This window comes from Pleurodeles waltl, chromosome 8, assembly GCF_031143425.1.
Source record: "Pleurodeles waltl isolate 20211129_DDA chromosome 8, aPleWal1.hap1.20221129, whole genome shotgun sequence".
Taxonomy (NCBI): domain Eukaryota; kingdom Metazoa; phylum Chordata; class Amphibia; order Caudata; family Salamandridae; genus Pleurodeles; species Pleurodeles waltl.
The window spans coordinates 661,127,403-661,142,385 of record NC_090447.1 but is presented as its reverse complement, the minus strand read 5'-3'; the positions used below and the strand labels follow the sequence as shown (position 1 = coordinate 661,142,385).

At 39.9% G+C, this 14,983-nt stretch overlaps 1 protein-coding gene across 4 annotated transcripts in view; it reads left to right on the top strand.

Annotated features, from left to right (window-relative positions):
* Window positions 1–14,983, top strand: part of DMD (dystrophin) — a 6,960,831-nt gene that overhangs the window by 2,358,317 nt on the left and 4,587,531 nt on the right. For all 4 annotated transcript variants that reach the window (XM_069204753.1, XM_069204754.1, XM_069204752.1 and 1 more), the window contains one exon: window positions 4,377–4,532. In XM_069204753.1, coding sequence (XP_069060854.1) covers window positions 4,377–4,532 — 156 coding nt within the window. The remainder of the gene's footprint in view (window positions 1–4,376; window positions 4,533–14,983) is intronic.

Sequence of the window (14,983 nt, the reverse complement as noted above, 5' to 3'; positions counted from 1 at the left end):
TGAGTGGTTAGAGTTAGCATCTTCCCCTTTTTCTTCCTCCTCTGGACCTTCCTCTGTCTCTACCTCTTGGGCCTCAGCCCATGCTGTCAGGGATTTAATCAGGATTTGCTTCCTGAGATCTGTGGTTACAGGCAACCCTCTTTCAATACACAACCCCCTAAGCTGGACTACTGTCAGTGTGGGTAGGCTAGCCAGATCAAGCTCCATGGTTCCCTAGTTTTGTGTCAACAAAAACTTTTTGCAAAAATTGGAAACAAGAATTTAGAAAAATTACAAAAATTCAATAATTGAAATTAATCCAAATTAATCATTAATAAAAACATTAAAAATTAAAAAATTAAAAAATAAAAATAAAAATAAAACAATTTTTGCACGAAGACAATTTAAAGGATTTTTAATTTGTTTTACTTAAAACTGTAACGTGATACTGAACACAAGTACAGGATCCCACCGCTGCCACCAAAAATGTTGGAAAATGGGTTATTGGTAAGGGCAGGTAGGTACCTACACCTAGCAACAAGCCACTAACCTCCACCTAGGTACAGTTAGGTTTCAGTAAATTAATCCCAGCTCAACCCTTGGTAGCTTGGCAACGAGCGTCAAGGCTTAACTTAGGAGACAGTGTGTAAAGCATTCAAATATCACAAAACAGTAATTAAAACACAGGAAACAGTTTAAAAATCCAAAACCAATTTATAAAAATAGTTTATATTTTTATCTTTAAAATGACACAAAAACGATTAAAATCGGTTCAGGGAAACCGGAGATATGAATTTTTAAAGTATTATTATTTTTCTAGCGCTTAGAAACAAAAAGCGCCAATCGGGTAATCTGGTTGCACCAGGACCGGGACAAAGTCAAAGTTTCAGGCTGACCGCGATGGAGCCCTGCTCGGCTACAAGTCGCGGGAGGCCTCAGTTAAAAAGTTACCTTCTGACTTAGTCTTTATTTTGAAGTTTTTCTTCACCGGGACGAACCTGCCAGTTGAATCCGACCTCCTGGAGCCCTTGTCTGGATACGCGATGTGGGTTTCCTCGGTGGTGATTTCTACCTTCGGACTTAGTCGTTTTTTCGAGATGAAAATCCTTCGACCGGGGTAAACCTGGATCTTGATCCGACGTCCGTGGAGCCCTTCTCGGATACGATGGCTGGGAGGTCCCGGTCAACTTTTTACGTTCGGACTTAGTCTCTTTTTCGGATGTTTTTCTTTACCGGGACGAACCACGAAGTCAGGCCGGGTCGCGGTTGAGGCAAGCCGGCTAGAATTTCCGCGGCGGGTCGGTCCCTCTCTGGAGCTTTTTTACAAAATTTGTCAAATCTTCTCCAAACTTCTGGGGCTTCACCCAGATGTTCTTTTAAGGTTCTTTTGGGGTAAACAGCTCACCCCAAGGGTCCAGAAGTTCTGTGATGGTCCTTGGGGGGTGCGGACTTCAACTCCCAGAATGCACCTGGCGCAAACTCCTTTTGGGCCACTGGGCAGTGGTCAACTGGTCTCTTTTTTAGGAGTTGGTGCAGGGGACTCTGGATAGCAATTTTTCACCTGTAGCAAACAGGGAGTCCCTCCTTGAACCAGTTGAAGCCAGGCAAAGTCCTTCTTGTGGTGAAGCCCAAGTGTGCAGCTGGTGCAGTCCTTCTGAGTGCAGGGTCCAGGTGCAGGCCAGGGGTCCAGCAGGGCAGTCCTTCTTCTCCTTAAGTTCCTTCTTCTTGAAAGTTGGCGGGGATCTGAGGTGTGGGGGCAGGTCTGCCAGTTTTATTCTTGCTCCTGGGTGAAAAGCAGGGGGGCCCTGGTTCTCCAATCAGGTACAGGGTCGTCCCCCTGTGATGACCACTTCCTGGGAAGTGTGGCAAAAATCCATCCCAAAAGGCAACAGTCTCTAAAAATCCAACATGGCTGAATCTGATTTTTGGAGGTTACATCTGGCTGAGCCCACCCACTGGTGTGGCTAAAAATCATAAACACACCCCTCTCCTGCCCTCTCCTAATCAAATCAAGGGGGCACCTAGCTGTCTGGGGTTGCAGGATGTGGGGGTGTTGCTGGGTGCTCCAGATGTCCTTCTCTGCCTTTGAAGACCAGTTTGGCAGCCCTCCCCCTTCCTGCCTCACCATCTGCTGAGGGGAGATTCTCTCCCCCAAGCACATTCCTTTGTGTGAAGCCAGGCCACTTCACACCTCATCAAAGTAGCCTGGCAGAAGCTGCTGCAGGCTGGCCAATCAGAGCACAGCAGCAAAAACAATGCAGAGCTGAAATTGGCAACTTTTTAGGTAAAGTCTAAACTTTTTACCTGAACAAGTTATATTAAATCCAACAACTGGAAGTTGTGGGATTTATTACAACAATTAATTTGATACCAAATTCTTGGTATGTAACATTTAAGGAGACTTTAAAATTTAAAATAAAGTCTGCCCATTCTAGCCTATGAAGGCCATTTACTTCAATGAGGGAAAAACGAATTTGGCTGTTTTTACCTCACCAGGGCTTATAAATCTATTTTTATAAAGTCCCTGCTTATAGTTACATGGCACCCAGCCCTAGGGGCACATAGGGCACACCTTAGGGGTGACTTATATGTAAAAATAAGGTAGTTTAAGACTTTGGAAGTACCTTTAATTCCAAAGTCGAATTTGCATATAACTTTAATTTAAAAGCAGCCAGCAAGGCAGGCTTGCTTTTAAAATGACACTGGGCACCTCAGCAGTGCACCTAGGTGTGCACCACCTATGCTGTGGTCCCTAAACCTACATGCCCTACCATATACTAGGGACTTATAGGTAGGTTAACTTAGCCAATTATAATTAGCCTAATTTGCATATCCATTTTACACAGAGCACAGGCCCTGGGACTGGTTAGCAGTACCCAGGGCACAGCCAAGAGTCAGTAACCACCAGTACCTATCCAAAAAGAGTGGGGTGATCAGGCAAAAAAGGAGGACTTTCCTACACTTATGTTGAAAAAAATGAAATGGAGGCCTAAGTGTGAACTGTCCCCAATAACCAAAAAAGGCATAGCACATGGGGAAGGTCTAGCAGCAAAAGGGTTAATCTATGTATATATTTTTAATTAAATAGTATTTTTAACTTTAATGCTCATTTTTATGTTTTGTATCTTTTGAATTTCTTTTGCATTGATAACTAATTTTGAAATAAATATATAAATATGTTTTATATTAGGAGTTGAAATTAACTTTTTTATTATTTATTTATGTATATTGTAAATAATATATTGCTTTTGTTATGATTATAGTGGTTATAATGGAGAATGGTAATGGATCCCTATAAAGTTCATCACTTTCCTTCCTGTTGCTTAGGTTGGATTATGAATAGTTAATCTGCTTCTCTAAATCCAAACTTTAAATAATGTTGCTCAGGTTGTATTGGGGATAGTTTATTGGACCCCTCCAAAGTCCAATGTTTTCTTTACTCTTTCTCATGTTATAAGTGGAATGGTATTCCTGACCACTTCACACTTTCCCTACTGTTGTTTAGTATGGAATGAGGATAATTATTGTGACCCCTCCTAAATCCTACACTTGCACTACTCTTGCTCATGTTGGAGTGGAAATAGTAAATGTAATTGTATTTAATGTATGATTTCTTCATTTTTGATTGAAAATGCCTGTAATGGTTTGATTTTTTTATTTATAATCATGTATTAATGTTTATTAGATCAGAGCTGCAATTGTAAATATTTTCTCTTTTGTATCTTTTGATGTTTGCTTAATTTTATTTATACTAGAAATTAATGAATATGTTTTAATAATTGTATTAGAATTTTGTTTGTTTTGGATTAGTATTTTGGATGCCTTTCTAATTTAACTGAAATTTGTTTCATACTTTATTATATATTGTATTTTGTAAAATCCGTTTTTATTTGCTTATATTTACTTATATATTTAAGCTATGTTTAAATTTGTTTTTCTTATAATACTTTTAAGTCAATACATTTGAATTTACAATTTTCATATTATATATACTTTATTATATTTCAAAGTTAAATTATCTATTCCTGATACTATACAGATGTTAATTACTTTTACATATAAATGCTTACCTATGCAATGTTGCTATTTTGGTAGGCAATATTTTTGTACTTTACATAGTAAGTATGTAAAGTCAATATTTTTGTCTTTGAAACATCAGACATTAGCCATTGTCTACAACAAGACTGCAGTGTCACTTCCCAAAGTGCATTCTCTGCATCTGTGGGTGAGCAGATACAATTTTACCAAAACTAATAGACGCATGTCCCATTCCTCAAAGAAAATTATAGTTCCATGTAGTCTGCCCACAATAATGGTTTGTCATAGCATATGACTTTTGATCTGCTATGTTTCATTTACTAGTGTCTCACTGTGTTTTCTTGTCATTTGCAAACTAGAAACTCTACAAAACCTTAAGTGAAGTGAAGTTAGAAGTCGAAGCTGTAATAAAGACAGGGCGGCAGATTGTACAGAAACAGCAGACAGAAAATCCAAAAGAACTGGATGAAAGGCTTACAGCTTTAAAGCTACAATATAATGAGTTGGGTGCGCAGGTATGTACAATTTGTTCATTCTTTGTTTCTGTATTCCTGAAGATAAACATGTCATATCAGTGCCTTAATTACTCTGAGGGTGTTGTTGACGGTATTCCCAGATGAGAAGTTTAATTTTTGCGGAGGAACATATGTTTAGTGGGGTATGTATAGTGTTGCAGTAGAATCATATTTTTCTCACCCGAAACCTGAATGCCTCATTCACAAATTTTAGTGCACTGATGATGAACTTAGGTATGCAAAATTAACCTTTGTTTATTTACAGAATCAACATATGTGGTTATTTACAACAGTAGATGGAATGCAGTTCTCTGACCAACTGGGTGCTTTAGCTAATACTTCAAAGTGCTAAGTTTAAGGTCAAGGATGGGAAAGGGTGTGTAATTAAATCAAGCAAGCAAAATGCTTGGGACACCCTCAAACTCATATATTTTCAGCTGTTAACAAACATCTTCTATGGGGTTTCCCAGCCAAGAAACATACTCAAAAGTAGTGATCTGAAACTTGGGACAAAGGGCCAAATGTACAACGAGAAGGAATAGTGATTTCGAAATAGTGATTTTATCTGAATCATTATTGTGAAATCTCTAATTCTTATGTGTGAAACATTTTGTTTTATATTTGCGATTCCTAGTGGGTTGCAACTCGACTTACCTCATGAATATTAATGAGATAGGTCAAAATTTTCGACCCATTCGTAATTGCTGTCATCAAAGGGATGGTGGCCTGCTGGGGTGAGCAGACCACCGTGCCTGTGATAGCTTTTAAATAAATCAATCTGTTTTTTTTAAACACAGCCCGTTTTCCTTAAAGGTCCATGGGACCATTTCCTGCTCTTACATTTTTTTTTTTTCCAACATTCACAAAGGCGAAAGGGACCCATGGGCCCCTCTGCCAATTTGCAAATGCATTACCACCAACTTTGAGTTGGTAGTAAAATATTACCATTTTGCGACTGCACTTCGGTAGGAAAACCTTGATACATGAAACTGGAAATCACTATTTGGAAGGGACGCCCTAAATAGCACCTTCCAAATAGCAATTTCTACACCAAAACTGTAATTCTGGAGAATCGCAGTTTGGGTGTGCATCAAGAAAAACATCTTTACCATCCCAAACAACCCGATTTCGGATTTCGGGCCATTTGAGATAGTAAAAATGGTTCATACAAATGGCCTCAAGTGTTGTTCCAAGAGGCAATAAAAAGGAACTTCCACTATATCTTAGTGGTTTAAGCACAGTAATATATTTACAGTTTTTTTGCTACAGAAAATAAAAGTTTTAAAAAAGTGTGTGCAAAAGCATACATCTAACAAATACTGAGGCTTAGATTTACTAAGAATTTGCGTCAGCGTTGCATCACTTATTTAGTGCACCTCCACAAAATTTATATTGGGATTTACAAAGCCACACAAAGCCCGATTTGTGTGATTTCCGTGGCTTTGTAAAAAGCATGAGCGTTCCCATGCATCCACACATGAATTTTGATGCAAACCCATATTTACTAAAGTAAATAAACATCGGTTTGCACCAAAATGGTGCACCTACCAGAAGCTGGTGTAATGAGGAGAAATGTCTTTATTTCTCCTTGTTACTTCCTCTTCACTTGTGTGCTGCATTCTGTTAATTACTTTTAAATATACTTACTTACCTATGCATTGTTAACATTTTTGTCCACTGTATTTTGATAGTCAATTTTTTTGTACTTTACATAGTAAGTGTGTAAAGTCAATATTTTTTTACTTCATATTTTTTCCTCAATATTGTTATTACCTCGATATTATGTCATAGGATCATCAGACATTATCCATGGCCTGCAACAAGACTGCAGTCTTGTTCTTCACAAGGGCATTCTATGCCTCTGTGGTTGAATAGATAAAATTTTATCAAAATGAATAGTTATGCATGTCCCATCTCGCAAACTAAATTATAGTGTCATGTAGTCTGCCTATAATAATGGTTTGTCATAGCATACATGCCCATTTGATTTGCTAGGCTTTTTTTTATTAGTGTTTCACTGTGTTTTCTTCTCATTTGCATTCTGCAGCACACATACAAAAAGGAATGAGCTTTGAAGATTACTTTTTGCTGAAAGGGATCCCTTCTAGCACAAAAACATTCATTACCACAACAGAGGCACCTGTGTGGTACAAATGTGCCTGCACTGGTGCTAGTCTGCCACATGTGTGCCAGGTCTTGGAGAGAGCAGAACTGTGCCATATCTTTGTAAATGTGGTGCAGTTCTGCTCTCTCTTTTTCACGCAGTGTATCATATTTGCTTCCCTTGCTGCGCTGTATTGCTTGAAATCTTACCCCTCATTTCTTGGAAGGGTAAGTACGCATTGAATTCTATGATTTGTCAAGATTTCCAATTATTCTCGTGGCATTACTTAAGTCTGGAATGTAATAAACAAAATCTCAAAATGAAATATATTGCCAATGTTATGCTTACCATATCTGACCTGAATAGAATGATAAATGCTGTCTTGCAGATTTATATGATATATTTAAGTGTTCCATGAGTTAAGCTATTCATGGGCACTCACTTTTGATTTGCATTTTCTATCTTTATGTTGATTCTCAATATTTCCAAAAATGAAGTTGGATACACTTCTTGAAGAACAGGTAAGGCAGAAAGGGTATAGTGCTCTTTTCTTTTTTGCTCCTTTCTTCAAAGTACTCTGGGCCTGATTAGGATTTGTGGTGACGGTTGGACCGCTGCATTACAGGCGGTCTAGTCTGACCCCCAAATTACCACCCTGGCAGTTAGACTGCCAAGGGACCACAATCTCTGCCGGGAACATGGCTCTCGGTGGGCTTATGGCAGACAGACTCATGGTCAACCAAGGTGGTACTGAAATCAACGCTACCGTGCTGATCACAACTCCTGTCATGGAAAGGCTGGCGGGAAAACAGTGCAGGCGGTCACCAAGGTGCCCGTGCACAGCGCAAGACCATAGTATGGGCAGTGCATCCCCTTCCCCTCGCCCAGCACCCTCAAAATGTGCAAAGTGCACATTCCGAGGGTTCTGGTGTGGTACGGTAAGTGAGCTGAGGCCAATACTGTAGCACTGGAACGTCGTAATAAGATGTTGCTGCTGGACATTGTAATACGACCAGGGGTGGAGGCAGCCGCTATGAGGGCTAATTGGCAACTAATCCTAGAAGAATCCTTTGGTTCACTCCTGTGCTCAGAAATTCAGAGGTGTGTTTGATTGCCTTCTCCACCTTACTCCTCTTCAACCTTGGTAACACATCATCTCATGTCCCCTTACCTTTTCTGCACAAAAGAATCCTTGTTAGTCTCAAATTCAGTCTGCTGCCCCTGCACCTGACAGATACTCGAAATAAAACAAACGTTCACATTGAAGATTAAACACAGGAAAATTCACTTTGGCCAAGCTAACGTTTATATAGATTGTACTTTAGTTAAATGATTTTAAAAACATTTCTCTCAGTAAATATAAAATAATTATATAAATAGCATTTTCTAAAATACTGTAGCATTAATATATTTGCAGCTGATGAATAAATGCAGGTTAGATGTAGGATTATTGTCATTTGTGCACTTCACTTGTATACATTCTGGTGCACCGCATTATGGGAAAATCCATTTCCAACACAATTGCACACGGAAATGACCACTCCTCTATTTCATATGCTATGGGACATAATGGCACAGCCGAGCTATGCTCTTTCAACCTTCCCTCTAATGACGTATTAAGTCATCACAATCCCACTTTATTCTCAAATGAGACTGTCTAAAACCTTGTTGTTTTGAACAACTTTCATCTGGACTCCTCCAAAAGTCTCATATCATTGTACTATTTGCACTATTTGAATTCAAACTCTGCTCTCTTCCTGCCTTTCTGAATCTTCACTCTTTGGGGAACCTTGTATCCAACCAAACAAACTGTTGCCACTATTGAAATAATCAACAATGGCTTCAAAATAAAATCTATAATTCCACTTCCCTAATTCCCTAACCATTTGCCTGTGGCAGAAAATCTTTCTGCAATAGCTTTCCACGCAAATGCTGCTTCCAAACCCTTCCAGACTTTTGTCAACCCTGAAATATTCTTTATGTACTTTTCCAAATCCTTACTATTATTCGGGATATAAGTACAGCATTGCTGAACTTTCAGCATCAGACATACCCTACCTTCTTTTGCGAGTAACATGTCTAAAGCAAGCCTGTTTTGCAAAACCATAAATCTAATTACTATCATCACAGAATTTACAACCACAAAAGCTCCAGCAGTACTAGTGGATAGTTTATCTACTCTAGTAGCCAGCCTTCTGATCTTTAAGTCATACAGAATCACTCCCACGGATGGAATTAGAGCACAAGAGATGTCATCCACCACTTCACCTGAACTCACACCTCATTTAGATTTAAAACCTTGAGTCCACATTGGAGCTTTAAGATGTTCTATGCGATAAATCTTGGGAAAAGCAGTTCATAAATAACAAGTACCATGCCATCCTTTTGGCAATTTAAAATTAGCAAGCTCTCCACAAACAAAATAAACTCCAGGAAAAACAACGTTGTCTCCATCCAGATACAACTTGTAATCCCCTTGTTCTTCAAAGGTGTGTTCACATTCACTCTTTCCCCCAAATACATGGTGAGTATCCAATTTGTTTCCAATCTACAGCTAGCACAGCTACATTTCCTGCTAGCTAATGTTCAATTTCTTCTCTAGTCCACTTATTTTGATTTTGAAAACACTTATCTAATTGTGAACTAACTTCCAATTACCTCCTTTGGTCCTTAACTAGGTTTGAATACTCCTTCACAACTTCTGACAACCTACATGTTAAATTGTGTCTACGTAAACTGTATCTCAAGTGGCAACAGGTCTAAATTACCTTTATTTCCAAGGGAGCTGAATGTCTGTTTAAATGATCCCTGGCATGTAACATTCCCTTTTTTCATAGTATTAGCATTTTCACATGACAAACAAAAATATACATTTGCAGAATTATCTCCCATAGATGCATCTAGGTGTAAATCTTTATCATCTAAATTAATACTTTCCTTACAATGTATAGTTTGTGGAGAAACACTAGAGGATAATTCTTTATCTACAGAGAATGTAGAGAAAATGCTCTTATCTGCAGCAATACTAATATTATAAGGCACCTACTATGTATCTACACTTATATCTTTGATTTGTCTCCATCACTTCTTCAGAATCAGGTCTACTACCTAAGAGTATATCAGAAGAAATGTTTCTTCAGCAGTTTCTCCACATGTAGAATAAAAAGAACTCCAAGATGCAAAATACATTCTATAATATGCCATAAATCTTTGTGAGACTTCCAGAGATTCCAGTCTTTTCTTTTGAATCTGACTGAAAATAGATGGAGACTCAGTATACCCTTGTGGGACTCAGTGCCAAAAACCTATTTTCGAGCTGAAATGTGAAGAGGAATTGGCTATCCTCATGAAAGGTTATTGAACAGAAGGCTTGACACAAATCAATGACAGTGAACGACTCAGCTTCACATGGCATCTGAAACAATTTTACAGCTGGATTTGTACCAAAGACCCATAATGGGAGAGTTATAAGGACTACCCATTACCTGCTTAAAGAATTCCCGGACTCGATTACAGGAGTTATTCTAGCAATAGTTTCAGGGGTCAAATTGTACTGTGGCTATCTCTGGAGCTCAACATTAGGCTTAAAAGTAATTCAGATAGGTTATTCACCTTTTATCAGTCCAATATATTTTCCTGAAAAATCCCACACTTCATGTTTGACTGTTTCTCTCAAATCAGGAGGCAAATCATCAACTGTTAGCAAAATCAATAACGTGCAGTTTGATTAATTTTTCATTAAGTTAGACAGCATCCTCATTTTGGGTGTGTACTTCTTCTTTTCCTGCAGGGGTAAAAAAGATAACACAATTCAATTTTGCCAGTAGATCTCTTCCCACAACGTTCACCGGGATAGGATCACATACTAATGACTTGCGTTTATCCTCAAAAAGATCCTATCTTTACTGTGACTGGGGCAGTTTTCTGAGCTGTTGTTTGTCTATTATCTACATTAACAACTTGGACTGTTTTTCCTAAAAGGGGTAGGTTGGAAACCTCTACTGTTCTCAGAGTAGAGTGGGTAGCACTAGTGTCAACCAAAAATGACACAGAATTACCATCCACCTTACTATCTACAAATGGTCCACTATAGTCTCCCTCTAAGGCTATACCAAGTATGCAGTCTTCTTTCTAATCAAGCACCACTGGCCTGACTGATCAGAGCTACTTCTTTTACCCATCTTAAACAAAGGGAACTGTTGGAATTGATTATTATCCTGCATCACACCCATGTTCATTCTCAAGTTTTGATTTATATTCTGACACAACCCAACAGCATTCTGATGTGACATCGGAGGTTGGGGAACTTAAATCATCAGGACATGGGGCATATTAAAAGTTTGACTCCTGGGTCTTAGGACACCCTGTATCTGATTAAGTTTATTATTCTGAGATGGCACAAATCCTGCACTTTGGACCAGATTAGATGGATTTAGATGACATTCCCTCTTCCAGCTTATTGAAATATGACATAGGGTTGACCTTTTTAGACTATTTACATCCATTCCTGTACTGGGATCTATAGGAACTCCTTGACCTCTTCCTTGAATCAGATTTGTTGTTTGCTGATATACACCTTGCATGGTTCCTACGTTGTTCACAGCTAGGGCATAAGGCTAGTTCGCTGGGCTGCTTTCATCTGGACAGGCATCAGATTTACTGCAGCTTTTTCTGTTTTATTTCTATCTCATTGTGGCAATACTTAGCATACTGCAAAATGTCATCAATTGACTTGTTCTGCCAACAAATCAAATGTTTTTGAATCATCATGCTAATATCTGGCCTCAGTCCTGTCACAAACATCAACACAAAATATCCTGTATAACTAGCCTCTAATGGCACGTTCCCTTTCAAGAATGTCATTACCTCCTGATACTCTTTCATTACCAACGGTGAAGGACCCTTAGTCATGGCATTTCTAGTCGGTTCGATCTCAGGCCATCAAACATGTATTTTGCACTCAGCCTTCAAGTGTCCTGGACCCACAATGTCGAACAACATTTTCAAATCAACTGACAGCACCTGTGAAATTTTCACAAACTGTTTTATACCATTTGACAGGCTTCTCTCATAATTTGGGGAAATCATTGCTAAATGATGAAAGAACAATTCTGCTCCACGGCACATGAACGTAACCTCCACCAGGCACTTCTCTCAAGGGGAAAATGGTAACACCTCACTCTGCTCCAATCGGAGGCGGGTCACCTGAAGATTCTTTAACTTTTTCTTCTTCACCCATTTAGCTTCCCACTTATCTAATTCATTCAGTTCCCTAATATTCTGAATTAGTTATTTGATCTGAGTTTTCAACCCTGGAGTTCTCATATCAGCAATGTCGGTTTCACTGAAGCACACTCATTAGCTCCTTTACAGAGCTTTAGTTATATTTAAGTCTTCCTCATATTTTTGAGCCATTTCTGCCAATTTAATATGAACTTGACCAACTCGCTTTTCAATGTCTCTAAACGTAAATGTGTGCTCATCTTCTTGATAAGTCTCTAGCTGTTCCAGGCTATAATTTCCAATAATCATTGCATCCAGTTCTACTGTCAACCTTGCCACATCCAAAGTTTTCTCTCTCAGTGTTGATGGAATTCTTCCCTGACCCATTTCTTAACTCGTACTTTCTCTAGATGGAGTACCTCTGTCGCGTGGGCTCTCGTTATCCTAAATGAGACTACTGGATTTCTAGGTAGCAGGATCATCCACGGTGTGGGGGACTGAGTCTGACCCACTTGGAAGGACCTCTGTCACCCTAAATCCGGTTTTGCTCCGGATAACTAGCAGTGCCTCATTTCTCCCAGAGGGAAGAGATGATTGGGCAGCCGAGCGCATGACATCTTTGGAACTTCTCAGGGAAGTCGTGGTCACACAGATCCAAACCAGCTCTCTCATTTACAGTATGATCTCATATACAAATGACAAAGGCAGTTTAAGTTTTATATAATGTTTTAATAAAACGACTGCATTTTAGATATTAAGGCGTGAGCCTCAATAACCAGAACCATACAACATAGTAGGATTGAAATAGTCACGAGGAGAGTGAAACATAAGAATAACGCTATCATGGTGTTAACAATTCTACTCTCTCTCAGCTAGTTCTATTTCGAGCACAGCATGTTAAGCTTCTAACTTGCATTTCAGATTCCCTGGGAAGACATCAACCCTCATACCTGAGCAAAGGCCTGTGATCTGGTTCAGCATCTGCAACGAGGCAGTCAGCGTCTAGTTGTGGTTCCCTGGTCAGAATCTCCCTCTCGTGTGTATTAGGACAAGGAAGTGTTTTTATAACTAACATGTCAGTGTGATCACAAAATGTCCCTACGCAAGAACCCCGAAGACTAAACTCCTACCACGTCTATCGGCAATGTACCAGACTGTATCCTTGACTGAAGCACAGAGTAAACAAGAATGTGTTATTGGAAACTTCAGTGCTGAAGTAGGCTAAACAGTGTGATATATTAAATATAAAACAAGACCGTAGAACTGGCTATTTGAAAAATAACAGTACGAAGCTGAATAACAAGCATGTAGAGCAAAGTGCACAGAGGCTCTATGCTGCGAGCAAAGGAATAAAAAACATCTAGGGCAAAGTGCACAAAGGCCTAATGCCTGAAGCTAACGCGCAAAGGATACCTAAAACTGACCACACTACGCCTCCAATAAATAATTATACCAGTTCATCTATCGTCTTCTCACTAATGGACCAAGTCACCACAGGAATCTTAGGTGTAAAATAATTTCCCTTCGCACCATTTCCCTAATTCAAAAGTGGTTGCCATACAAGAATAATATGGGAGGGTATCTTCTGATAAGTACCTACTGAGCTGCATCCAGACATTTTCAGAGTTGTATCTACCCTTGTTTCATATGGAGTGCTAGTATGTAATGGAGTAAAAGGAACAAACTCCCTAGCATCTGGACTATTTGAATTCCACTCTGTCTCTCAATATTATTGGGTACAGCCAGATTGTCAGTATTTTTGCCTGAACCTTGTGACTTCTACAAAGGAACTACCAGGCCTATCTTTACCAGGACTGTAAGAGCATTGACAGTAGTCACAGTAGGGTCAACTGGGACACACTTTTTCAAGCTCTCACCTTTTAACCCACAGGGTACACTAATGGGAATGACTTCCACAAAACTAGGGGTCATACTATTTGGAGCAGTTGTGAAATAAATTTGACCAGTACCACCAATGTCCTGATTTCTACCCCCATCTCTAGTTTCAGTATATGGAGGTGGGCGTTCAGAAGGTAATAGATCCAAAAGACTGTTGCTAGAGTCCTCATTGTTGTCTACGCTCATATTATCTGGTTATTTTTGTTTATTCTCTCTAGATTTCCTATTTGCTTTTCTTTCTCCCTCAACCACATCAGAGGTCAAATATGGATACAACCTAACCCCTTATATCATATATGTTTTCCCATCTCTTCTGTTCTGCATCCCACAAGGCATCTGCATAAGTATGTATGACTAATTTTGCTCTACACTGGTATTTCTCATTTTCTCTGGCATGAGCAGCACATTCTCAAGCATTTTCTTACTTAACCAGTCTGTGCCTCTGCTTGTCAGCTATAATACACTTCTGGGTCAGAATGACAGTTTGGCTGTTTATGAATTCACTCCAGACAGTAACACAAAGGGAACTGAGGTGTGCCATGCATATCCTGATGGTCTTCCTGGGCTAGGGTGGTATGAGGAGCTAATACTTCGACCTAAATAGGGCTGCGCCTGTCTTTACACTGTCACTACTTGGACATGTAGTACAAAAACACATATGTCCTACCTTTTACATACAAATCATTCTGCCCATGGGGTAGCTAGGGCCTACCTTTGGGGTGACTTATATGTAGTTAAAAAGGGAGTTCCAGGCCTGGCAAGTAAATTTAGATTGAAGTCGCGATGAAGTCCGGAGAGCGACGTCGCTGGCATCATGGTGTTGGTTCCAGAGGTCGGTGAGGGGTCATCGGGCCCTTGAAGTCACACGCATTGCAGATCAAACTCCAGGCTGATGAAGTCAGGAGCGCTGGTGTGGATGGTGTCGGGCTGTGGCACGCAGTGGGACGATGTGACGTGTGGTGCCCACAGGTCACAGTGCAGGCAGCAGCTCGGTGACGGCATCCAGCGGCATTGGTGAGACCAGGGCTGCGGTCTGAAGTGGGGCAGTGCAGTGTCACCAGGTCAAAGTGCAGGCAGCAGCATCGTTGTTGCAGAAGCACTTTTGTCGGTAGGCCCAAGTCGGCGGTACGGTGTGGGATGGGCTCCGTGCAGCGTCCACAGGTTATGGTGCAGACAGGGATGTCTAGTGACGACACTGGAGTCGATGGTGCTGGCGTTGCTGGAC